Raw genomic sequence first — 26227 nt, forward strand, 5'->3', positions numbered from 1 at the left:
AGGTATAAAAAAAATGCGTCGTTTTTATGCACAAAACTTTCTTATCAATCGTAACCCCCTCACATTCCACACCTAATATAATATGATGGTCTTAGGCACTGTGTATAATTATCTTAATTATTTACTAATATTATTGAGCATGAAATCGTGCAAAAACTAAAACATATTTTTGTAATTATATCTACATTCCCATTACTTTATTAAAAAAAACTACACAGTTATAACTTATGCAAGGTTATCTAAAAATTAGTATAAGTGTTTGCTGAATTTCGTAAAGCGGGTAATAAAGGTCCCAATGTCATTTAAAATTAATTTTTATTTATACTTACAGTAAATACTTTCAAAAGTTTTTGAAAAATTCGAGACATGTCCTTACCATTTATAAAGGAATATAATAAACTTTATGATTTATGTTTCTCCTACGCGCTGTGCGTTAACATTTTCGGTAATATTGCTCCTGGGAACACGAACCGCGTAAACTTCTCACAGTTATGTCAACAGTGTATAGTATAGACAGTATAGTATACCTATGTTGTTCGCCGCTCCTACTACACAGTACAACAATCTATGACCTTAACATTGTTAGTACGATTACGCAGGTTACGATACCTGGACTAGCGTTTATACGGCTATACGTAACTCATGAGTCATTACTTTAGACTTGTTTGTTGAACACAGGCAGAAAGTGAGTAACATATTTTAGTACCCTTACGGCCGTTCCCAATATTTGATCTATCTCTGGTTTTGCCCTACTAGAGACAGGAATAGCTCACATTAAACATTAGAGACATAGAGATAGATCAAATATTGGGAACGGCCGTTAGTGTCTAACACACCATGCCGAAGTTCCGCGGCGGAAATTCCGCATGATTACGTCAGCAATGTCAAACGTATACAATATAACGCGACGGAATTTCGGCATGGTGTGTCATCGGTAATTTAAAATACATTGCAGGCGCAATCAAGCCGAACTTCCGCCGCGGAAATTCGGCATAGTGTATTTAGACTTTAGACACTTACTAATCCAAATAGTTAACTATATGTTGTATGTAGCATTGTAAACATTGCATGTTAATGCAGCGCTTAAATTTATTTTATTAGTGAAGTGTGAAAGTATAAGTGACAATAATGTAACTTTTTAATTGCATTAGAGTGTCTGTTTGAGTAACAAAATATATTGTTGTGAAGATTGAATACAGGTAAATGAAAAATGATTATTCTAAAATAAACGCTTAAGCTTAAGAATCGCTCGAAACTCTACCTCGGCGCCAGTCCAAAACAAAAACTTTGGAAAGCCGGCTTAATATGCTACCAGCGCCAGCCCGAAACAAAACCTTTGGGAAACATTCAAAGAGAACCATAAAGTATTATATTTTGAATTGGGTACCTAACCTCTTGGAAACATTCATAGGGAATCGTAAAGCCCAATATTTTGAATTTGTCATTTTTGTAATGGTGGGAAAGCAACAAGTGCGGTAATTAGTCCACGTGCCACACTGCACGCACACAGCACGGGTCGCGGTCCGCCCTGCGTAGCGCCGCTACGAACCTCTACGAACCGCTAGCGGACCGCTACGAACACTTCCTAGCTTCTGTCCGAAGTCATGGTTAGAAGTACAATCCATACTAATATAATAAATGCTTCTGTATGTCTGTTACCTCTTCACGCTCAAACCAATGAACGGGATTTTCATAAAATTTGGCATGGTACCTTCAGACCCGGGAAAGGATATTGGATACTTTTTATCCCGAAAAAATGGGTAAGTTTCCCGCGCGATTAGCGTTTGGCTTGACGGAGTTCCAGGCTAGCTGCTTTAATAGTAGTAACTCTAAGTAATTACTTTTATTGTGCACGTAAAATTGAAAGAAAAGTTTTGTATATTTTAAACGGAATCGGAACAAAGACGCGTTATCGTTTGTACAACACGCCCACGTCGCTTGAAGCTTGTTTGTTATTATATCTCTCGCGATATGTTGTTAAAGATATGCACAAACAACGAAGATGTAGACGTAGGCTGATACAAAGTTAGGGAGGATGGGAAAGTAGAATAACATGCAAATGCCTTAAATATTATTTTGAATTTTTTGTAATATTCTTTAAAAAAAAAGAACAGTTTTGCAATATTTCTAAATGTGCAATTAAAAATCATAATAATATTAATTTTTACACGCATACTGCGTTTGTTTTGCCGTTCCTTCGCGGCGCGCGTCCGTCGAACTCGGGTTGACTCACTGGTTTATTAGATTTTTTTAGTTGACATTTCAAATTCAAAACTTTAGCTCAAATTCTGCGCAAAACTTGTTATGTATTTGGAAAAGTTTGTTGCTTATAAAGGATTTATTAAAAAAAAAAAAAAGCGGCCAAGTGCGAGTTGGATTCGCCCATGGAGGGTTCCGCAGCAGCAATAAGGTTTATCTGTTTGAAATTAAAAGGTTTTTGATTTATTTTTATATTTCATTTGATTTAATGAAAGTTAAATTAAGGTTTACTATTTATGGCGTCAAAAAAAACTTCTTGCTAGATCTCGTTCAAACCAATTTTCGTTAGTAGTTTTTATAGTAATGTACATCATGTATTTTTTTTACATTTATCATGAAGTTAGAAGTTAGAGGGGGGGGGGGGGGGGGGACACACATTTTACCACTTTGGAAGAGTCTCTCTCGCAAACTATCAGGTTAGAAAAAAGTGATGTTAGAAACCTGATTTTTGAAGACCTATTCATAGATACCCCACACGCATAGGTTAGATGAAAAAAAAAATTTTTTGTTTCAGTTGTACCTATGGGGACCCCTAAAATTTTTAATATTTTATCCATTTTTGTATCAAAATCTTAATGCGGTTCACATATTACATCTACTTACCAAGTTTCAACAGTATAGCTCTTATAGTTTCGGAGAAAAGTGGCTGTGACATACGAACGGACAGACAGACAGACAGACAGACAGACATGACGAATCTATAAGGGTTCCGTTTTTTGCCATTTGGCTACGGAACCCTAAAAACATCGCAATTTTTAATTCGAAAAGCCCTTGAGTGTCGCTCGATATGACGTAACGTGGTGAGTAGTGTGGCACAAATGCCACAATTAGTTCACAGTCGGTGTCGGCCCCGTCATGGCGGACGGTCACGGGACATGTTCTATAACAGATCCTTCAGCTCGCGACTCCGGAGCGGTCAGAAGGAGGTAGTCCTCGGTAAACCGTACATTTTGAATAACGATTCGAGCCCCGGTTTCAATTTTATTTAAGTCTGCTGTTGGGTGTGTGCACTGTGCAGTCATACTTTCAGAAGAAGCCAATTTCTTTCGGATTTTTGCCAATATTAATACAGTGTTAAATGTACAATGTGATTGACATCTTCAGATAAAAATGCCTAAATAAATAAATGGATTACAAAATTCGAGGTTAGCCGTAGAGACGACTGTTTGAACGATTTGCAATTGACATTTTTATTAGTCGTTTTATTTATAAAAATAAAGGCTATTGTACGAAAATTCGAATCTAAATGGCTTGGTCAGTTATTCCGATGTATGAAGGGTCGGCGGCGATGAGTATTTTGTGTGTTTTATTGGAATTGTTATTCGTTATCTACGATCGAATTTATTGGAATCGTCGCGTGTGTCGACGAATATTTATTGATCAATTTATTTTGTGTGATATACTTAAATGATTCATCGCAATACTTTGTATATTTTTTTGTGTCGATTGCGGAATCATTTTGATGTAATTTTAATTGTAATTTGTAACGTAACTTAAAAGTAACAAAGCCCTGAGTTTTATCAATAGCTCCTACTTTTATTTAGATAATTATATATGTTTTCTTACTCAAGTTAACAATAAGATCGATATTCAATAGCCTATATCTGAACTCAGTCTGCAGGAAAAGCTTGATAGAGTTAAACATGTAAATCGTGTAGCTTTTGTTTAACTTTGTCAATGTGTGTGTATTGCTGACGAAGCGGAATTTATGCGGGAGAAATATTGAATTTCGTCCTAAAAGGTGCTTAATATAGCGGTCAGTAGATATCAGACAACTCTACCATGATTGATGAATTGGCTTTAGTACCATTTGGGTTAGGTTTATTGGTGCTCTTACTGTAATAATCATCAAATCATCGTGAATACTGCCAGTATCTTTATTCTTCTTGGTAGTTATGAAAGACAAACATATTTTGACGATAAGTAACCCATAAGGTGGTGACGTAGACATTAAGTAAGTAAAAACTCAGATTACTAAATAGACTGCGCGTCGCGTGGGTACGTCTCTGTTACTAATCAACTGCATCTATATATTAATACGTGAGCTAAAAACTTTGTATCACTTTTGACGAAAAACGGGGAGACGTAGGTGAATGAAGTTTTGCACAGTTATACATGGTGAAGGAGTGCATCGAGCTAATATTATTTTGAAATTATGCTTTTATCATACATTTTTTTAACAAATAAAACATTACACTCACTACAACACACACACACACTAGGAAAAATGACAGATTTTTGAGTGACAAGCGAAGTGACATACGAATTATACTCTTTTATTTATGGTTGAAGTCTGCTGACAATAAGTTGAGTTACTAATCAACTGCATCTATATATTAATACGTGAGCTAAAAACTTTGTATCCCTTTTGACGAAAAACGGGGAGACGTAGGTGAATGAAGTTTTGCACAGTTATACATGGTGAAGGAGTGCATCGAGCTAATATTATTTTGAAATTATGCTTTTATCATACATTTTTTTAACAAATAAAACATTACACTCACTACAACACACACACACACTAGGAAAAATGACAGATTTTTGAGTGACAAGCGAAGTGACATACGAATTATACTCTTTTATTTATGGTTGAAGTCTGCTGACAATAAGTTGACAAATTGAAAATGGATTATAGTTTTTTTTATTGAAATTTAGCTACTATTAGACAATGCTTACACGGCCAGTCTGAGATCAGCTGAGTTCCAGAGACAAGAGTTGAAAAAAATATGATAAAGTCAATATTTTTTTACAAAATAGTCTAATGTCGTTAATAAAAGGTAGCAGTCCTAATGTCGTTGAAACTAAGGTCGAATTTCGACCATTAGGCGATCTCTAGTTCGAATAAACGGCTCTAGTGTACGCAAAATAGAGTCAATTTTGCCTCAAAATTGTTACCTGTACAGTCAGTATATTTTGTGAAAAATTTGATTTTATATTTTATCGCGTGCCTGCTAGAGTTCTTTGATTCAAGTAACGTAGGGAAGTAAAATGCATGTTGTTGTTGTTGATTGTGGATGAATGTTTATAAACATACCGGCAACATAGCGACCATTGGCGGCAGTAACGATAATTTCGACACCGAGGTTAGAAACACAATTGCATGAGATTTGACATTACGCATCGCTAAGTGACATGGCGCTTGCGATGCCTTCTGTCACAATTCCTTACTTTCAAAATGATCGAATTTATGTTGTCTAATTGCCCTGAACTTTATTAATACTTTATATGGAAGTACGCCTATCGATTTGACCAGCACGGCGACCTGCAACATTGATGAACCTATGCGTTGCACACGTCGACCGCTTCGTTACTTTAAAATCACGCGTGGTTATCGGGAAATATGCCCTATAAAATATTTTGGCCCGTCCACAAATTACTTCACGGCTTAAGTTCACATCGACAATGCATGTTGATATATTGTCACATTTTTAACCGACTTCCAAAAAGGAGGAGGTTATATGTTCGGCTGTGGAGATTTTTTTTGTATACAATGTATCCTCCTTGTCAGACCGGCCAAGTGCGTGTCGGGCCACGCGCAATGTACGTTATATAGAGTAGAGTACCATAAAAAATATATTTTTACGAATTTATATATCATTTTGTCCGCATCATTAATATCTGCAATCCCCCCTGCATGCCCCTTGGATGTACCAACACTGTAGCTGCAAAGTAATACCAGAGACCAGATATAACAAGCCGATTCAAGATTTATGCAAATATTTAAAAAATATACTTTCTTTTAAACTTTTAAACTAGTTAATAAAATGAAAAAGTTGCCAGTCCGTCCTTTGTGAAATTGAAGAAGATAAAACATAAACGTTAAAGTTTTACGATGCATCGCGTTTAGAAGTTTCATGAGTTAGATTAAGCGAGTTAGGCTATATTTATATGCGTCCGCCAGAACGCTCGGTTTGGCGCCTACAACGCGAGATCGTGCAAGCAATAATTGTATGTAAATAACAGCGCGACCGCGCCGCTATTTAAATAATTCGTAACATACAATGTAATATTTTGTTTATGATCTCGCGTTGTAGCGGTCAAAACGCGCATTCGCACCGCCGCATATAAATCCAGCCTAAGGGAAGGGAACGCGGGAGAAACTATTGCCATGACGCTTCAACTTGCGCCGGCACGTGTATTGTGATAGAGACAGATACAGTAAATCGATGTAACGTAGTCCTCTGATTCCTCCTTCAATATAGAGCCTATCTAATTATTATTTTTATAAATATCTTCAGGAAGAGTGATTGTTGTGTGCGATTTTTGAAGGGTCATATTTTTTATTTATTAGTAAATTTTGAAAAAATCGAATGTAGAGGCATAGCTTTAACAGATCCCAATATAGTATTAAAAAAAAACATTTGTCTAGACGCATTGTCCAGGGAGTAAATTGGGGAATACGCTTGTATGGAAAAACAGTGTTAGCGTTTCCTCTTAAGCGAGTTTAAGATTTCAGATGAGCTTAGAGAAGCGAGTATTATGTGAGCACTAAGGAACATCAGAGACTTAAATGATCGTATTGCATGCTCCAAGCGTAGTACTGTATAAGTGCTAAGCTTCAATTTGGATTTTCAATTGAACTGTAATCTGTATGTATAATATAAAGTAAATTTAAAATTTTATACCCTTTTTATACAAACTAGAGATCGCCCAATGGTCGAAATTCGACCTTCATTATCTTCTTCTTTTGGCTCCCCGCTTAAAGTATTGTCTATTTCAGATTTAATAAAAAAAAACAACAATCCATTTTTAATATGACAACAGACTTCAACCATAAACAAAGGAATATTATTCGTGTGTAGGTATAGGCTTGTCAGTCAAAACATAGTAGTGTGCGCGTTGTAGTGTGTGTAATATTTTATTTATTAAAATAATGTATGATAAAAGAATAATTTTAAAACAATATTAGCTCGATGCACTCCTTCTCCATATAAACTACAACTGTGCGAATTGCATGCTTATACTACGTTTCCGCATTTTTCGTAAAAAAAGGTTCCAAAGTTTTGCGCTCGCGTAGATTAGACAGATTAATAACTACTATATTTTTATGTAAGTATAACCTAATACCTACTGTACGTAAAATAATTTCATTTTACTGTCATTTCAATTATTTCAGTTTACTAATATTATAAATGTGAAAGTGTGTCTTCCTGTCTTTCCGTCTGTCTGTCCGATTGATGAATGAATGAACCGATTTTGATGAAATTGGGTTTGAAGGTACTGTGAGTCTCGGGAAAGGACATAGGATTTTTATTAAAACCTTTTTAATCGGGATTCAACGAATTTTAATTATAATGCAACACGAAAGTTTAAAATAGGATTTTTATCCCGGAGAAATGTACGGCTTGAATAGTATTAGGAAATGACTTACGAGATGCGAGTATTGCGACACAAATCATTTTACCATCGAAATCGAAACGGCGCGGCTCAATGACACTGCAATAGCTATTTGCTATTGTAGTGTCATTGCGCCAGAAACATGTACGGTTCCCGTACGATAAGCGACGGAGTTGCGGGCGTCATCTAACATTTTAGAGACTCCCAAAATGATCATGCGCCTGGCTGCTTCTTCGGAGTGAGAAGTATAAAATGATATTAGTTTGATGATCTTTAAGGCAGCCCCTAACTTATAATAACATTGAACAATATTTTATTGTGTAGATTTATTTTACGATAAGATTGATAGGCGCGGCAATGGTCGATATTAAGTATTAACCCTAAAGTCTAAACCGTTAATAATTTATTTGACAATACAATTTACCGTCTAGGGGCCCGCTAAGTGTACTTACATGCCACTGTATAGTAGTGTACAATGTACATTCATACTGTATAGTACTCTATATATAGGGCGTTAAAATGTATGTAACATCGGTTGCATAGTAGTCGCCAGCCGCGGGTTCCCATCGTTATGTCACCGTGTCACCGTGCTAACGACTCGCGTTTAATGGACCGTTGCTTCGCCTGACGTATCAAATAACACAGATTCACTGTCTGCCGAGCAGCGAGCTTCGCGGCTAATACATATAGCGGCTAAATACTCGTATATTATACTTGCTAGGAGACAGCGGCTAAATTTTCATACCTTCCAAAACCAAACTAACTGATGCACACAGAGACAAATATTATAACTTAACTGTCTACTAAGAACGTTGTCTGTAAGTTAATATGTACCATCGGAGAAGTTGATTCCTAGGCAGACGGGGGACCTACGTAGTTTTGTCGCGTTACGTCAAACCCAGCCGACAGATCACAATTAATATTGAATTGACATGATCCGACCAAATGATATTGGTTATTCAACTGCCTAGGAATCAATTTCCTCAATGGTACACGTGTGCAAGCGCCCTAAGTTTTACACTTTTAACCCTAAAAGCTCCGTCTCACGTGTTGGAGTAAATTTTATTAGAATAAACTACAGCCAGTGAGTGCTGTGTGAAAATTGGGTCAGGCTGCCAACCGATGAGGCGTCACGCCAATCCCACATCTAATTTCTATGCTTCGTACTATTATACCAGTCCACGAGTGCTTCGAGCCGTGCATTTTATCGTGACAGGATTATAATATTCTATCACGCTCTTTTTGTCCGGTTCTAAGTTTTGTTTATGACCATAGTTTATTTCTTCAAAGCGTTAAATGGTTAATATTTTGATTCCCAATCAAAAACGCTAAAGAACAGTTATAAAAAACCTCAGAATGTCATAGCATAATTATTATGCAGTAGACTCACGTTCGTCTTGAGCTAATCTTGTACATGCATAGGCCCGCGGTTGGAGACGTCTCTATTCTCTGAGCCAACAAGCCGTGGCTTATGTCCCGTAATTGAATATTTATGATTGTTGACCCAAATAAGCCGACTAGTTGAACTAACTTGAAGTGGGTGTGGTGTTATCATTAGCCTCGGCACTCGACTGAAACGAACCCAAATGATATAGGTCGTAAGGATCGGCTCTATCTCCAGATAGGTAATCACTAATCCATTGACGGGATGGGAAGTATCTTGTTTATAACAGTCATTCCAAAAGGAAATATAATAAAATATTCCATGCACGATCATAATATGAATGTAGGAGTATAATATCGGGTACATAATATTATACCTACTACTAGTTGCATGCAACTTTGGTACACTGAAATTATTTTGTCGCGTGAATACAATACTTATTTTCGCGTTAAAAATTATCTTATTCTCTTTCCCGGTACAAACGTTGTACACTACAAACGATCGAAGAGGTTACAGACAGGCAGACACACATTCAATTCATGATATTATGGAAACTATCAAATAAGCTCAGATAATAGAGATCTACATATAATACAAGAGAATATACAATTGGAGAACAAAATAACGGCAATTCTAGGTTGAATAAAAACCATTAAACCCTAGTCTCCGATATAATTGTACAACGATAAGACGGCTTATTAACTTCACCAGACTTTATTATTTTAATATAACAAAAACCGACCTCAGTATAAGAGGCTTTTATTGAGTAATTTGTGCTCTCTATTTCTTGAGTAATAGTATAATATACTAGCTGTTGCCCGCGACTTCGTCCGCATCAGCAAAATGTGATTACAAAGAAAATAAAAAAGAGAAAAAAAACCCTTTTTAAGGTTCCTTTATAAAAAAGTTAAATAATATATCCTCCTCCCTTTCGGAAGTCGGTTAAAAAGTAGCCTAAGTTATTCCTTATTATATCAGCTATGTGCCTAAAAAAGTCCCGTCAAAATAGCTCCAGCCATTTCGGAGATTAGCCGGAACAAACAGACATACAGACCAAAATTGTAAAAAATGTTGTTTTGGTGTCTGTACCCTATATACATTCATATGCATTTAGTAAAAAACGGTTTTTTCAATATTACAAATAGACACTCCAATTTTATTTATATGTATAGATGTATAGATGTATAGATTTCTACCGTGCTACGCTGGGGCTATCATCTGTACGTAATTTTGACTTTCCACTAATGTTTATATGTCACCTAAGGTCTTATAGTCAGAGAACATAGTTGACTCAATAGAAGCATCGGTCAAGCCAAGCTCTCTGTCTGAAGACACTTTGAAACCCCTCTAGGGGACTCTTGGAGGTTGGTAAAAACATGGTATTAGAATACTAAACTTTGGGTATTTTTTACAAAAAAACCTTCCAAAAATAAGTAAAGGTGCTCTCGTATGCTCTTCACTCGACCGCCGCCGGCTTAGACCCACTTGAAAGTCATTAAGATACACATTTGTTTTTTCCACACCGAAATAAAAGCTTTTTGCGAACATTAGCTAATGCATTACATATTCATGTACTTTTATTAATGTTTAACCTTCAAGTAAACTTTAGTTTTTGGCAATAATAATCGCATTTTCTGTGTGTATACCAAGAAATATACAGGATGTAACTAAAGCAAGTGATAATGCTTTAGGATGTGTATGTGGCTCTTATATTAGAGAACACTGTGAAAGGTGAAGCGCTGAAAGAGTTACTTTTGACTTCTTTGTCTCTATATGAGAAATACCCCGACGTCGTGAATTTGCCCATACAATAATGGACAAAAGTTACTCGTTCAGTGCTGCTACTTTTAAGGTGAACTCTATAATATAAGGGACAAAAACACGCACTTAAATTAATATTTAATATATATCATTTATTCATTCGTTTTTAACAAAACTGGCCTTTTAGCCGAAACTTTTTCGTTTTCGCTTCGTCATAGAATCGCCGATCAAAATGTATGGAATTGACTACGACAGTATATAAATAAGTGTATGGAATTGACATAAGACGAGTCGAACGTCAACGTCATATTAACGAACGCTTATGTCAATTCCATACATTTTCATCGGCGATTCGATAACGAAGCGAAAACGAAAAGATTTTGGCTCACCCCCCTGTACTGTGTAACCATCCCCCTTTACTTACCCTCTGACCTTCACATTAACCATATTTTTGCAATAATAATTGTATTTTCTTTAAAATACTGATATATCCTGAGTCCGCAAACAAGTACGTTATAAATTGATAGCCCGCATAACTTCTGCAACGGCTGCCATTGTCTGTTATCTCACTTGCCAACTTTATTTGGAACTATTTTCGTCTACGTCACAGATATATGGAATTTGTACTGAACTAACTGCTATGCACGCCAACGAAAACTTTTATAACCCCTGAATAAAGTGAAAAGTTTCTTTTCTATTTGGGAGTGCCAAATTAACTTTATTGTATTACTAGATGACCCCCCCTCAATTAAAATTCGTTATTCCCGGAAAAGGACATAGGATAATATCTCTCTGATATATCTCCATACCAAATTTCGGCAAAATCGGTTCAGCAGCTTGAGCGTGAAGATGTAACAGACAAACACACACACTTTCGCATTCCTAATATTAGTATGGAATATGGATTGGTATATTTAAACATGGAGAATTTTAGAAGCTATTAAGTTTCTATGCAAGAAATTCAAAGTTAGCGTAAGTTACACAGGTATCAATATCGACAACGTTTAAGAAGTTTGCGAACAGAATAATTACAGAGTTCGAGAGAAAGTGAAATATATCCGAAGCTCCTAACACATGATTTCTCTATGCTAACACGTACACGAATTTCGAATACAATAGTGTTACCTAAGAGGTATTAAAGCCTGTAATGTGTGAGATAGTTTTTTACTGCGTTAGTATTGTACGCAGAAGCTATAGGCGCGTCGATCTAAGGAAAGTCCCAAGTTAATTTCGGGCTGTTATCTCCTGGTATTTTCTATGCTAGATTTCGAGGTAGCCTGTATCAATCCATGGTTCTCTTTAACATCCGAGAACTTCAACGTCAATATTGAAGCCCTGTAAAGATTTCATAGGAGTCCCAGAGCAAGTTGTAGGTACTGTTTAATTTATTAACAATTTTATGATATAGTACAATTAAACAGTGTTCTGGGAGCACCATTATATTATGTTTAAGCAATTTAATGTCGGTCTGAAACGCTACTACCATTTGTTTGTTTACACCTGTCGCTTCCACGTTTACGGTTTCCAATTTGTGGACATATTTTAATGGAAAAATAAATGCGCAATTGCTGTAGCCTATATATTCGACATTTATGAACATTTTTACATTTGTGTAATCTTTATATATATAAAAATGGATTTTCAAATGTGTTAGTCGCGCTAAAACTCGAAAACGGTTGAACGGATTGGGCTGATGTTAGTCTTAAAATATTCGTAGAAGTCCAGGGAAGGTTTTAAAGTGACACGAAGTTCACCGGGACAGCTAGTTGGTAATAAATTATAAAAGCCCGGTCGTTGGGTTTTATGTGGGCATATTTTATGGGCAATTTTTGCTTCTAATTTGACATTCATCAGTTTGACAGATTTGACAATTCATTTTCTGAATTGATTTGAGAGGAATGTACTTTCAACTTTGTGACTTTTTTAGGTCTGCAGATCCATTGTCCGTAGTTTCAGTTTGTAGGGAAATTAAATAGAGCAGAAATAACGTCTGGTTATGAGTTCACATCTGGATCGGCAGTCATATTTTGATACTGGTATTCGGTACTAAATCTCAACTGTAATGTTCTGAATAACCGTAAAAGTGCGAATTGCCATGCATCTTTATATTATGAAGGCGTGACGAGAAAAGGAACGATATTTTAATCATTTTGGCGGCCTATGTATGTATGCAACATTTGTTCCTACACTGCACCGTCGCGTCCGAACTTCTATAAATACTCCCGATTTACTTGAGTTATTATAATTTTGGCTAGGATAGGTCTGACAAAGATGTTCTGAGTCCTAACATTAACTTATTGTTAGGACGCGAGGGCTTACCATCATATGATCAGTCTGCTCGTTTCCTCGTCCTAAGCCACTGTCAAATCTCCGCCGGTGGCGTGAGTTTAATGACAATGCGATGGCCGAGGGGCGAGGGCTTGCGGCGCTTACACTCACGTGAGCTCTTCAGTCGTCACGTCGCGTCTACTGTAATTACTGCACCGCTAATAGCTCCCGACCGCTGAAAGAATATTTCGGAGACGCCATCTATGTTTTTATTGTTTTATACTAATTAACCTACAGCGGAGGTGTAGCTATATTTGGGTATACAAATGTTTGGTTGTCAGTCTCACGGATACCGGTTAAAAGAATACTTAAGTAACAAGATATTTTACATAGGTTCGAAGAATATTACGTTCCCAACGTACGTAAGTCAATCTAGGTGTACGTATGATACGGTCTTGTCAGCGTCCGTCATGGTTCTGTCTTGTATCCTTCATCCGTATCCATTCAGCTCCTTCATCTGTATCCATGGCTATAGATACGATCAGATTAAGACAAGATCCCGACTTATGTTCTGAGAAATGAGCACGAGTTCTACGTAATCGTGACTTTTATTAATACCAGTTTATGTCAAATGTATGGGACTTGGGAGCTGTCAATAACTTTTTGACAGCTTTCTTCTTGGAAGTTTGGAACTCATGCTGACGGCTCACCGGTTGTTCCTGGTTTGTAATGTATGGTATTTGTTTCCAGGCTCCATCATGTTCCACGTGCGGCGGCGGCCGTCGGACGCGCAGCCGCGGCGTCGCAAGAAGAAGTCGGGCGGCGCTGCGGGCGGGCGGCCCGGCTCCGAGCCCGCCCTGCTTGAAGTCACGCCCGACGGCGCACCGCTCGAGAACGGCCGCCGCGTACGCGTCACTGACATCGTTGAGGTGAGACCCTTTTTTATGGAGATACTAGCTGACCCGGCAAATGTTGTTTTGCCATATAAATTATTATAAAAAGTAGATACTATCAATATAAAAAGTAGACAAAAACCTATTCTCAGGCCTAACGAATGTACACATGTACATACAAAATTTCATTAAAATCGGTTGAGCCGTTTTTGAGGAGTGCGCACACAAACACGTTGTGATACGAGAATTTTATAATTATTAGATGCTTTACGCATCACCGGCGAATTGGGGACATCGGCCGGGGTATGTGGATGTGACCCTAATGGGAGTTAGGACTACCTACCCACTAAACCTCACTGGTGGTGCTCCACTCCACGCATAAGGCAGAGTTACACATACGATAGAACCTACCGCAACTCTGCGAGATATGATCCTACTCATTGGTTCCCCTCAGGTTAAGGTTGGAGACGTTGGCGTAAATAAGGGTAACTTTATGCGTCTAAACACACTAGGCAGAAGTTACGCGGCGGAAATTCCGCATAATTACGCCCGCAATGTATTTTAAATTACCGATGACACACTATTCCGTCGCGTTCCGTCCGTATATTGTATGCGTTTGAGATTGCGGGCGTAATCATGCGCAATTTCCGCCGCGTAACTTCGGCCTAGTGTATTTAGACACTAACGAGTAAGTGCATAATTATTACAATTGTTAATGAGACCACAACTTTCAAGACAATATGTCATGGTCCGGAATAACACATTAGGTCATAGACCTTACACACTTCATTTTGTACTCCATCTTACCCCACAAGATTAAGGAAGGCTTGTTCAATTTACGAGACGTTTCAGAGCCAGACCGCGTGCTCTTAAGCATTTATTTCTTAACCAATAATGTGTAGTTTTAGCCTAAGTTAAGTAATAAAAGTCTAAGGTGTTATTTACTACCTAATTAACTTAGGTACTAATTAACAATAGTTCAAGATGCTTTTGGCATTTAGATACGTTATGAGGAGACGGTTGTTGTTGGGTAATTTTATTTTTAACCCCCGACAAAAAAGAGGGGTGTTATAATTTTGACGTGTCTGTCTGTCGGTCTGTCTGTCTGTCTGTCTGTCTGTCTGTGGCATCGTAGCATCCAAACGGGTGGACCGATTTCGATCTAGTTTTTTTTGTTTGAAAGCTGATTTCATTGAGAGTGTTCTTAGCTATAGTTCATCATCATCAGCCTGCTCCGTGCTTAAAACACGCGGTTCATCTGGTTCGTAAAGGGCCGATTAGCAACTTGCAGTCGTTTGGTGGGCTTTATTGCATTCTAGTTCGTGACATTTATGAATATTTACACATTAATGAAAAGTTGACCTGGTGCTGCAGCATCACCTGGTAATCAACAGGATACCCAACTCCTCACCAACTTAGAGCAACGGTTTCGTGTTTGGGCTCATTTGAATAGCGACAACTAGTAAGTACGTCTTACTAGTTGTCGCAATTCAAATGAAAAACCAATAAATTTTTGCATGCTGCTGCTGCAGCATCACCTAGATTTTATAGGAGCCGAGCTCCATATGAACCCAAAGTGGAGGTTTCATGTTTGGACTCATATTGACGGCCTTATCCAAAAGGACATTCGTAGATGGTATTCATTGGGATATAATATGACCCTGTTGATAGGAATTACTCTGCACTATAACCAACACAAGTTTAAAAAGCATAAAATAAAATAAAATTAAGAAATTTAAAAAAAACCCCGCCAAACAACTTTAAAAAGTAATGAAATAATATATTTTACTGACTTTAAGTTTAAATAATTCCTAAGTGTAAAGTGATATTTTAGTCCATAATTGTTGTCAAGGTGTGTCGGGGGACCGCTGATGTAGATGTTTGATTTCACATAACATTATAGTTTAAGGGTCAGTTCACAGCGAACCGAATCGAGACATGGCGATACAAAATGTAAAAGACACTGTTGGCGGTCCCCCGAAACACCGTGACAACAATTATTATGGACTAACATATTATATACACTTAGGAATTATTTAAACTTAAAGTCAGTAAAATATATTATTTCATTACTTTTTAAAGTTGTTTGGCGGGGGTTTTTTAAAATTTCTTAATATTCGTTATTACCAGCGCTTGAAACTACTTCGACGATTAAGTTATTAAATCTATGATGGACAATCTATTATGACACTGATGGTCTAATATTGCTTGTAAATAGATTTCATTAATATTAACGAGCACTGATGCGATGTCTCTCTCATGTAAACTGTCAGCTGCAGGATGTTGCCTGCAAACAGTCTGTAGTCTTTATGCTTAAATTAGAATTAGGGGCCAGACGTAGACACTACGATGCTTGAAAAATGTTGTATATCCATACTTCCATACTAATATCCATACTTATATTATAAGTGCGAAAGTGTGTCTGTCTGTCTGTTACCTCTTTACGCCCAAACCGCTGAACCGATTTAGCTGAAATTCGGTATGCAGATACTTTGAGTCCCGAGGAAGGACATAGGATACTTTTTATTCCGGAAAAATGTACGGTTCCCGCGCGATAAACGAATTTTGGCACAATGGAGTTGCGGTCGTCATCTAGTTGTACATAAGTCTAACATTCAGCGCTATGTGCATTATCGGGTAGCTTTGCGTTACGATAAAATATTTTGAGTACCGTATCACTGTTACTGATTATGTCCGTAGCGATCTACAGTAATCTAATACAGAGAATTGAGCCATTAATATTATTATTGTGTGGAAAGGTCCCGATTGGATCTAGATAGGATCGCCCTGGGCGGGCCGCCCGCCCAAAACTCATTCATTCTTTGATAATACATTTGTCTGACAGTTGCTGTTTTTGTATTCAATCTTAGACAAATATGATGCTCGTAAATTGTTTTAATTATGTAGAACTTGTAAATTGAATTATATAAACTGCACTCAGAGACGAATATTAATTACCTAACTGTAATTAAAAGAAGTGACATAAGCCCCATGCGTTATCTGTCAAACTCTTCATTAAATTGAAGTTTAATCATCATTAAATGTGGTGTAATTTTTTTAAGTTAACGTGAAACTGCATAATATAGATATTTTGCTTTTATACCTGTATTTATTCATGTTGTCATACAATAATTTCGTTATATTCTAATAGAAGTCGAGTATTTCCATACAAACTGAATAAAATCAGGCACAATTACTCAGAAAACTTGACGAAGTAAACACAAATACGCTTCGTAAACAACAATTTGAAAGCTCATATAAGGGTTCGAAAGGGTCCGGACTCGCTTAAGGTTTATTGTTTACTTATTAGTTTAATAAACATTATAACTATTTTTAACCCCCGACAAAAAAGAGGGGTGTTATAAACTTATAACAACCCGACCGACAGACAGACACATCAAACTTGATGTGTCTGTCTGTCGGTCTCTCTGTCTGTCTGTCTGTCTGTCTGTCTGTCTGTGGCATCGTAGCATCCAAACGCGAGGACCGATTTTGATCTAGTTATTTTTTGTTTGAATGCTGACTTGATTGAGAGTGTTCTTAGCTATAGTTCATCATCATCAGCCTGCTCCGTGCTGAAAAATCGCAGTTCATCTGGTTCGTGAAGGGCCGATTAGCAACTTGCAGTCGTTTGGTGGGCTTTATTGCATTCTAAGTCGTGACATTCATGAATATTTACACATTAATGGAAAGTTGACCTGGTGCTGCAGCATCACCTGGTAATCAATAGGATACCCAACTCCTCACCAACTTAGAGCAATGGTTTCGTGTTTGGGCTCATTTTAATTGCGACAACTAGTAAGACGTAGATAACCAATAAATGTTTGAATGCTGCTGCTGCAGAATCACCTGGGTTCTATAGGAGCCGAGCTCCATATGAACCCAGAGTGGAGGTTTTATGTTTGGACTCATATTGACGCGTGACGGCCTCATCCAAAGGGACATTCCTAGATGGTATTCATTGGGATATAATATGATCCTGTTGATAAGAATTATTCTGCACTATAACAAACACAAGTTTAAAAAGCATGAAATAAAATTAAATTAAGAAATTAAAAAAAAAACCCGCCAAACAACTTTAAAAAGTAATGAAATAATATATTTTACTGACTTTAAGTTTAAATAATTCCTAAGTGTAAAGTGATATTTTAGTCCATAATTGTTGTCAAGGTGTGTCGGGGGCCGCTAATGTAGATGTTTGATTTGACAAAACATTATAGTACCTATCGAGACAATCAGTGACATGGCGATACAAAATGCAAAAGACACTGTTGGCGGTCCCCCGACACACCGTGACAACAATTATGGACTAAAATATCACTTTACACTTAGGAATTATTTAAACTTAAAGTCAGTAAAATATATTATTTCATTACTTTTTAAAGTTGTTTGGCGGGGGTTTTTTTAAATTTCTTAATTTAATATTATAATGACTTCCAACATTATTTAAGTAGACGGGGTGTAATGTTTAAACTTTGAAGTAAGGTTTCAGTGTAGAGTTATACTGGAACTAGAATCTAGATGACGCCCGCAACTTCATTGCGCTAAAATTCGTCAGTCGCGTTATAACTGTACATTTTCCCAGGATAAAGAGTACTTCCATGCCAAGTTTCACAGAAATCGGTTCAGTGGTTTGGGTGTGAAGAAGTAACAGACAGACAGAAAGGCACACTTAATTATAATATAAGTATGGATGGAAAATAAAAATTCCCCCGTCATAATCTCGTGCAAACGCCGAAGAAATAATTAAACCATCTGAATTTGCCCGCCGCGTTTGCGGAAAAGCGATTTCGTACGTGCGAAAATTTTAATTTAGATAAAATAAAGTGAGGTATGTACCACAACTCACCAGCTCATGTTTATTTTGGTGACGTTTTGTGGCTTGTCCTTGATGATCCTTTTACTATGGTTATGATTTGTTCGAAAATATGGAAGGAATTATGTTGTGCGGACGTGGAGTAGGTACATAAGGAAGTCTGACAACATTATAATATAGTGCGGACGTCGAGTACGAGCTTTAAACTATCTATATTCTATTCTTTACTCTTTCGCTTACTATTATAAAGTACATGACAGAACTGCAATAGGATTCGCAGACAAATATACAGGGTGTATCTATGATCTATCGAAACTAAGTTATAATACTTGAGCGTGTGTATGGGTCTCCTATATAGAGTGCGCTGTGAAAGTAGCATCGCTGAAAGAGTAAATTTTTTTTACTTTTGTATGTGAAAATTCATGACACTCGGGCGCTTGCCCTCACAAATCACAAAAAATTGTTTTTTTGAGAAATTGATTGAAAAATTGAACTCTATACAGCATGACCGGTGACTGGTGAGACATGGCCAATACTTAAGGAGAGTACTCGATTCTCATTATAATTATGTAATAAAATTAGGTACTTAATTTTTCCCTTTAAATAAATGAATCATGGACACTAAGTAAATTACTATGCGGCCGGCGCGGCGGCCTACCCCTCCCGCGCGCGGTGTCCATGCGTTGGTTAAATAATTATTTAACTTTAAGCTACATTTACTCAATGATCCATTGATATTATTTTTTATATATTTTTTTTCAACTAATATAATAGCCAAATATCACGTCCTCGAGTATTGAACATGTCTTATACAGCATGACTGGTGAGTCATGCTGTATAAGGGACACATAACGACGGGTGCAAAGTAAAAAGAGTCATCTACAAAACAGCAACTTTTCAGGAGAGCGCATAATAGGAAAAAATGCTCCCATTTTGTCAATTTCCGATCAAATTTATTGAAATTTTCATCATTGTTTCATTATTTATTAATGAATCCACATGTATATTTAATTTCTTCTAATTATGTTTAATTTACGAGATATTGTAGTTGTCTGCATCTACATTGCGCTTGAAAATATGACAACTGAGTTAACTACCACTTGGTCGTTTCTACGTGGGAATTAAAAATTATATTTATTGAAGTATTTTTACCGATTACTAGTACGATTATCAGTAACTACGTAAAGTGTAACACTTTATATTATTAAAATTATTATTAAAAGTAAGTTATATTATTAAAATATGTAGTTAAACGTTTTACATCTTAAACACCCCAAGTTCAGAACATAATTGCGTAGATATCTTTTTCTACGTTGTCGATTCGGTGCAAGGTACACGATTTAGAAGGAAGTTAAAATATGAAATACTAGCTTTTGCTCGCGGCTTCGCTCGCGTGGAATTTGAAAATCGCGTAAATTGCAAATATTCCCGTAAGCTCCCTTAGAAACATGATGTTTTTCCAAGACCAAAAGTAGCCTATGTTACTTTTCATCCTTTCAATTAAGTTTATGCCAAAAAACAATACGATTTGTTTCTTCGTTAGAGCGTGAAGGAAGGACAAACAAACAAATAAATAAATAAACATACTTTCCCATTTATAATATTAGTATGGATATACTTAGGAATCATTCATTTACTTTCGTAAAAATCGTATTTTCTCACAACAAAAATGAAATTCTGTGTCAATACTTTAATTATTTTAAACTAATTTAAAAATTATTCAGTATCATTATCAGTACAGGAACTATGTTGTAAATTATTATAATTTAGGCAGAGGCTTATTAAGTCTTTGTACTTGGCACTTGTAAGCATGATGGGTTCATTATAACATCATAAGCATCGCCGGACGTTTTACACCATCGGAGGGGTGCATACGATTCTTCAGAACACAAAATGAAATTTTATTTCAACGATTTCTCAATTGCTTCTCGTGATCACAGAGATCCCAAAACCGGTCAAAGATAAGTTAATAGAAAAACTTCGCGAGAACTTGCAAATGCTGGGATATGATGTTACGCAGGTTGCAATTTACCATTTCTGGACTGATGTAATTGTTTACCTAAATTTTGTCGTAATTTACGTCTCGTATCAATACACGTGTCTTTATTTCTCAATCGCCTTTTCTTTAGATCAATATGTAACTGACGTCTTTTTCTACCGTTTAACGAGGAAGGCGTAGAACATTCACTTGATGCCTCCACTGCCGAAGAAGCATCAATGGTGTTGTCTATAGAAGATTTAAAGTTTGAGAGGGACAATATACTCGATGGCCTGTTTGAGTTAATAAACTCAAGCAGGTCATAGATTATATGAGATCAAAGTATCTGTTTAATAAAAAAAGAATATATAATATTTTGATCTAATACTGATAATGGACGCGGCGGACTTGAAGTGATGAACTGTATTCTGAGGGTGTTGGCGTATTTGTTAATTTGCTGAGATCGACAAATTTTCAAAATCATTTTATATTTCAGACTGAGAGTGAACTGGTGTGACTGGCCTAGAGTATTCAGATCATGGGGACTTATCTTATATTCATATGTCTTCATCGGTGACACATCAAGGTTTTCTATAAGATGTTCAATAATTTCATCGGACAACACAGTATTTTGCTCGATAAATTTATCACTTATGTTCTGGAAACTTTCAACTTCTTTAAAAAGTCGTTTTGGACTTTCTGAACATGAAAAAACAGTAAAAAATAACAGTAACAAATTAGAAGTCAATTAATATAGCTAACAATAAGAATTAACATAAATAGGTACTCATAAACATAATAAACAATACTAATTTGCAAAAGTAAATTGAGACATCTAAATCACAATCGCAACGTAGAAAAAGCTATATGGCAGATAGCAGCTTATGCCGCATAACATGACCCCCGCGCGTCCCGCGTATAGACGACCAGCGGTAGTTATCCGCATCTACATCGTGCAATTTCACAAAACAAGAGTAGATGTCTTCTTTTACGTGACAAAAGTACCAAAAATAAGGTGATATTTGAATTTTTGTTTTTGGTATGTTGTAGAACATGATATTTTAAGCTAGTTTCTACAAAAAAACGAAAAACTCAAAATTGCAGATGACTTTTTTTACTTTGCACCCGTCGATAAGAAGAAAGAAGTATTATCACTTCGTTGTGTACACCTTGGATTATTTGCGATGATAGAGACAATGGTACACAATTCTGAGCGCTTTGCAACCGCGTTTTCGACTATCACCGCACCCGTCTTTGACTATAACTTATTTTACGATTTTTATACAATTATCTATTTTATCGAGCCCGATTTAACGTCGCCGTAAACTGAGATGACATTCATTTTAAGGGCTCCCCCACAAAACTGCGAATTCGCATCGCATCGCCATTTTTAGTACGAGTTTTGTTGCAGATTTTTGCGATGCGATGCGAATTCGCAGTTATGTGTGGTAACTGGTAGCCCTTAATCTTTTTTCATTCTCTCCCCCTATCCCGTAGTCTGTAACATTTAAGTAGCTTGAGAGTATATTCGGAGGAATCTCATTGTTATATTTGTCCCTCTCGAGTTCCATTGCAAATTAAACGACCGTATTCCCCTAAGATTTTCGCCAATTAATTATTTAGGGACTGAATGATTCCTTCTCGTTCACAAATCGTAATGCTGAATTTTCTTCGAAAAAAAATCTCACGTGAAAAGTGTTTTTTTTTTTAATATTCATCCCCCCTAACGGTGTTAGGGCTTGTTGTTCACAATACGTGAAAAGTGTTGTAAACTAATACCATAATGTAATTAATATAAAGTATACCGTCTTCATACTAGATCTCCCAAAAAGGACACTGTAATAGGGTCAATTCAGACCGCAACGCGACGCGTAGATGCATTTCTAAAGTATGGATTTGACAGATTTGCAAGATGTATCACGCAATTGAAATCTGTCCATTCAGTACTTTAGAAATGTATCTACGCGCCACGTTGCGGTCTGAATGAACCCATATATTAGGGTAATTTCAGATAACCTAAGGAAGCAAATTATACTGTTAGGTACATGACACATCGCACGCGGTTATAACTTGTCTGTAAAAACGTTACAGACACAAGTTGTAAACGCTCGCGATAAACACATACATATTTTTTGCGAACCACTTTTCTTATTCCCGACTCGTGTCCTTGTTTGATTTCAAATACATGGCTAGTTACTCTACTGTATAATATATTTTAACTGCACGGTAATGCCATCAATACCCTTCCCCGTCACGCGTGAGTACCAAATCCCCTGAGCTCTGTAAACCCATATGTTATCTCATATAATGGAGCCTACGTGTTTATGAAGGTTCTATGTTGTTTTTATTTTCTTCAAAAATCTATACTTACATTATACATACTAAAATGCCTATTATAAATGCGAAAGTGTTGTCTGCCTGTCTGTCTGTTTGTTTGTTTCCTCTTCACGCCCAAACCGCTGGACTGATTTTGCTGAAATTTGGTTTGGAGATACTTTGAGTCCCGGGAAAGGACATAGGACACTTTTAACCTGGGAAAATGGCGCTATAAACGAATTTTGGCGCAACGAAGCTGCAGACGTCATATTGTATTATGATAAAGTAACAATATGCTTTAAAAGTATGAAAAATAACTGTAGCTGTATTAACTGTATTTCTTTAGCATTTCGTTCCCCTAATAGATTTCACATTTAAGAGGAGTCCACTCCGCCCTTTTTTCCATACAAACGTTGTCCCCTGTTTCCTCCCTGGATAATGGTAGTAAAGTTTTAATTTTTTTCCTGAATATCTACGGCCACTAATATTTTCATAATTTAATTATTAAATAAGATATGAACGTTCAAAAACCCAAAAAAATGGCCAGATTATCCGCTGTATTCAAACGTCCAGAAAACAGATTTGGCTAGATTATACAAAAAAAGCAAAACATAGGAACACAGCTCAAGCCTTTCTTTAATCTTTCGTGAAAAATGTACTTAAATCGGTTAAGTTTTGGAGAAGGAATCAGGGGACAACGAATCGTTGATTTTCTGGTTTTTCTGCAGTTGTCTCTATCGCGTTCTGCGGTATTGGCTCGAGGTAAGGGAGACAGCTATAGATATTACACGTACTTTTTATTCATTTCTCTAGCCCCTGGTGTATCCTCTTAACGCTTAATTATCTTCAATGTCATTCTATTTTTGCTGTGAAATTTAAAGTTATGTTTATGTAAATGTGTTTACGGTTTTTATTGAATAACAAGTTTAAGTCGTGCCTACTGTCTGTCTTCTAGAAGAAGAAAAACCAAATCCATTTTTAACTGCTTCACCTCAAATTGAAATTGATTAAAGACTACTGAACCGACATTCTTTTTCTCTCATATCTACACATAATATATTATATTGTAATTCGTAAATAAGCAAAGGAGATTCGCAGGGGCATCATTTGCTGATACGAATTCTTAGCCTCGATCCATAATATTTTCTATCCACCGTAGCTGATAATGAATGCTGTACCCCGATTAATACGGCTTCGCGATATGAATTCAATAGTCTTAGTATAAAGGCCTCTCTACCACTATTATTTTCCTGTTGTGTTTGTTGCTGTATTTTTATTTTTTACTTGATCGTGATTTTTCGGGAATCGAAAAAGAAATAACATAACTTGAACGTCGCTTCCAACGCAGGCTCACTCGCGAGATAGACACCTTGCGATCGAAGCAACGTTTGAAGCGTGCTTAGCATGTGACTATGCTTCTATAATCTATGGTGAGTTACCCATAGATTTCTTTCAACGGAATAATAGACAAAGTGACAGTTAAACAAAGAAAATACGCCATTTCGTCACTAAAACTGTCAATATCTGTCAGTTTCCCGTTTCTATTGCTATTATGCTAAGCCTGCTGATGTTTGTAACTGTCTCTCCTTCCATCGCTAACTAATCCCAGTGGGGTCCGGCTCACTTGCGAGAGAGACACCTTGAAATCGAAGCGACATTTAAAACATGAGAATTGGTCCTCTGATGTATAATATCTATGACTGTCTTTCGTTCTATCTCTAACTAATCTGTTGTCCAGGTGGGTTCCGGCAATGGCACGGCGCTGCAGCTGTACGGGCCGTCGATCCAGCCGCGGCACTGCGTGGTGGCGGCGGCGGAGGGCGGCGGCTACACCGTCACGCCGCTGCACGCCGACGCCCACGTCTACGTCAACGGCCGCCGCGTCGTCCACACGCAGCGGTTGCAGGTGAGTGAAGAATGCTGCTCTGAGCTATGTATTCTTACTCTCACATGGCTGTGTAAGGGTATTCTTACAGTAAAGCCGGCCATAGACGGACCGCATATTGCACTGCTCAAGAACTGTACGAGCGGTTCTCTGAGAAGCGGTATAAATACTGCAGATCGCCGTGCAGCGACAACCGTATTTTGCAGTCGGTTTCAACTGCAAGATACAGTCCTATGGTCGGCCTAAGAGTACTCAGCAGTGTAAGACTGAGTCATACTCCATTGCAGTTTTGAGGATTTTATTGAGAGTGTCTCTATTAATCGCTTAAACTATTTTTTATAGCTTAGCCAATCAATAGTTTGGTTGGCTAATGTCAACCACGATATCCAATGGGGATTGTCCATTTTTTTTAAATTTTGCTCATTACAAAAACATTTCGAGGAATAAGGTCAGTGATCGTTTTTCTGTATATAAACGAAAAAAATACCCATTAGTTACTTAGAGTTTTTGAACAAATACGTTTAACCTTTGTTTGACCTTCAATGGCGTTAAATTAGCAATAAATTCGACCAACATTACGTTTCGAACATTTTTTAAGCTTCTCGTATCAATTTTCACATAATAAGAACTTGCATTTGACGAAACAGCCATTATAAATAAGATTGAAAGGAAATTTAAAACATATGCAGAGTTCAATTGGCGGCAGATGATGACGTCAGAGCGAAACTTTAAAAATTTATTGAGAAAAAACTAGCCAATGAATTTCAAAATTATTTAATTTATATTCTTAAAATACCCTATTTTAACGAAAAAAAATATAAAAAGAACATGTGATTTTTTTTGGACAATGCCCATTAACTGTGTCATAAAAAGAGCTAGTAGAAGAAACCCGACTACAATCAACATTTACGACTTTTCGATTAATCAACTTACACTCAATACTTGCATAAATAATCAATCGTTAGTTTTAATTATTCGTAGTATGCTATACACATATTTAACTTCTATATAACTTCGCAAATGCATCTTGACTAGGAATTGGGACTAGCTAGAAACATTATCCTACAACCCCTGTTGGAAATACAAACACATTGAGAATGGATTACTGCTTAGTGCTTACTGTAAGTGCAGTTTACATTGCTTCTAACTTCAAACACGATGACTTGGAGTGCATTATAATAAATATTTAATAATACCCTTTTTATGACACTTTAAAGTACACTTTATTACGTTTTGTAGAAAAATAAAACTAGAAATGGAGCATTTAAACTGAGAATCTTATGCATTCCTAATGAAATGTCTTTGCTCGATAGTACCTAAGTTTTTTATC

The 26227-nt window shown here is 36.8% G+C and overlaps 1 protein-coding gene across 1 annotated transcript in view; it reads left to right on the top strand.

Moving 5' to 3' along the window:
* LOC121731364 overlaps positions 1–26227 on the top strand; it is a 112082-nt gene that overhangs the window by 59000 nt on the left and 26855 nt on the right. Inside the window, exons 9-10 of the mRNA XM_042120768.1 lie at positions 13760–13938; positions 24751–24918. Coding sequence (XP_041976702.1) covers positions 13760–13938; positions 24751–24918 — 347 coding nt within the window. The remainder of the gene's footprint in view (positions 1–13759; positions 13939–24750; positions 24919–26227) is intronic.

This window comes from Aricia agestis, chromosome 10 (genome assembly GCF_905147365.1).
Source record: "Aricia agestis chromosome 10, ilAriAges1.1, whole genome shotgun sequence".
Taxonomy (NCBI): Eukaryota; Metazoa; Arthropoda; class Insecta; order Lepidoptera; family Lycaenidae; genus Aricia; species Aricia agestis.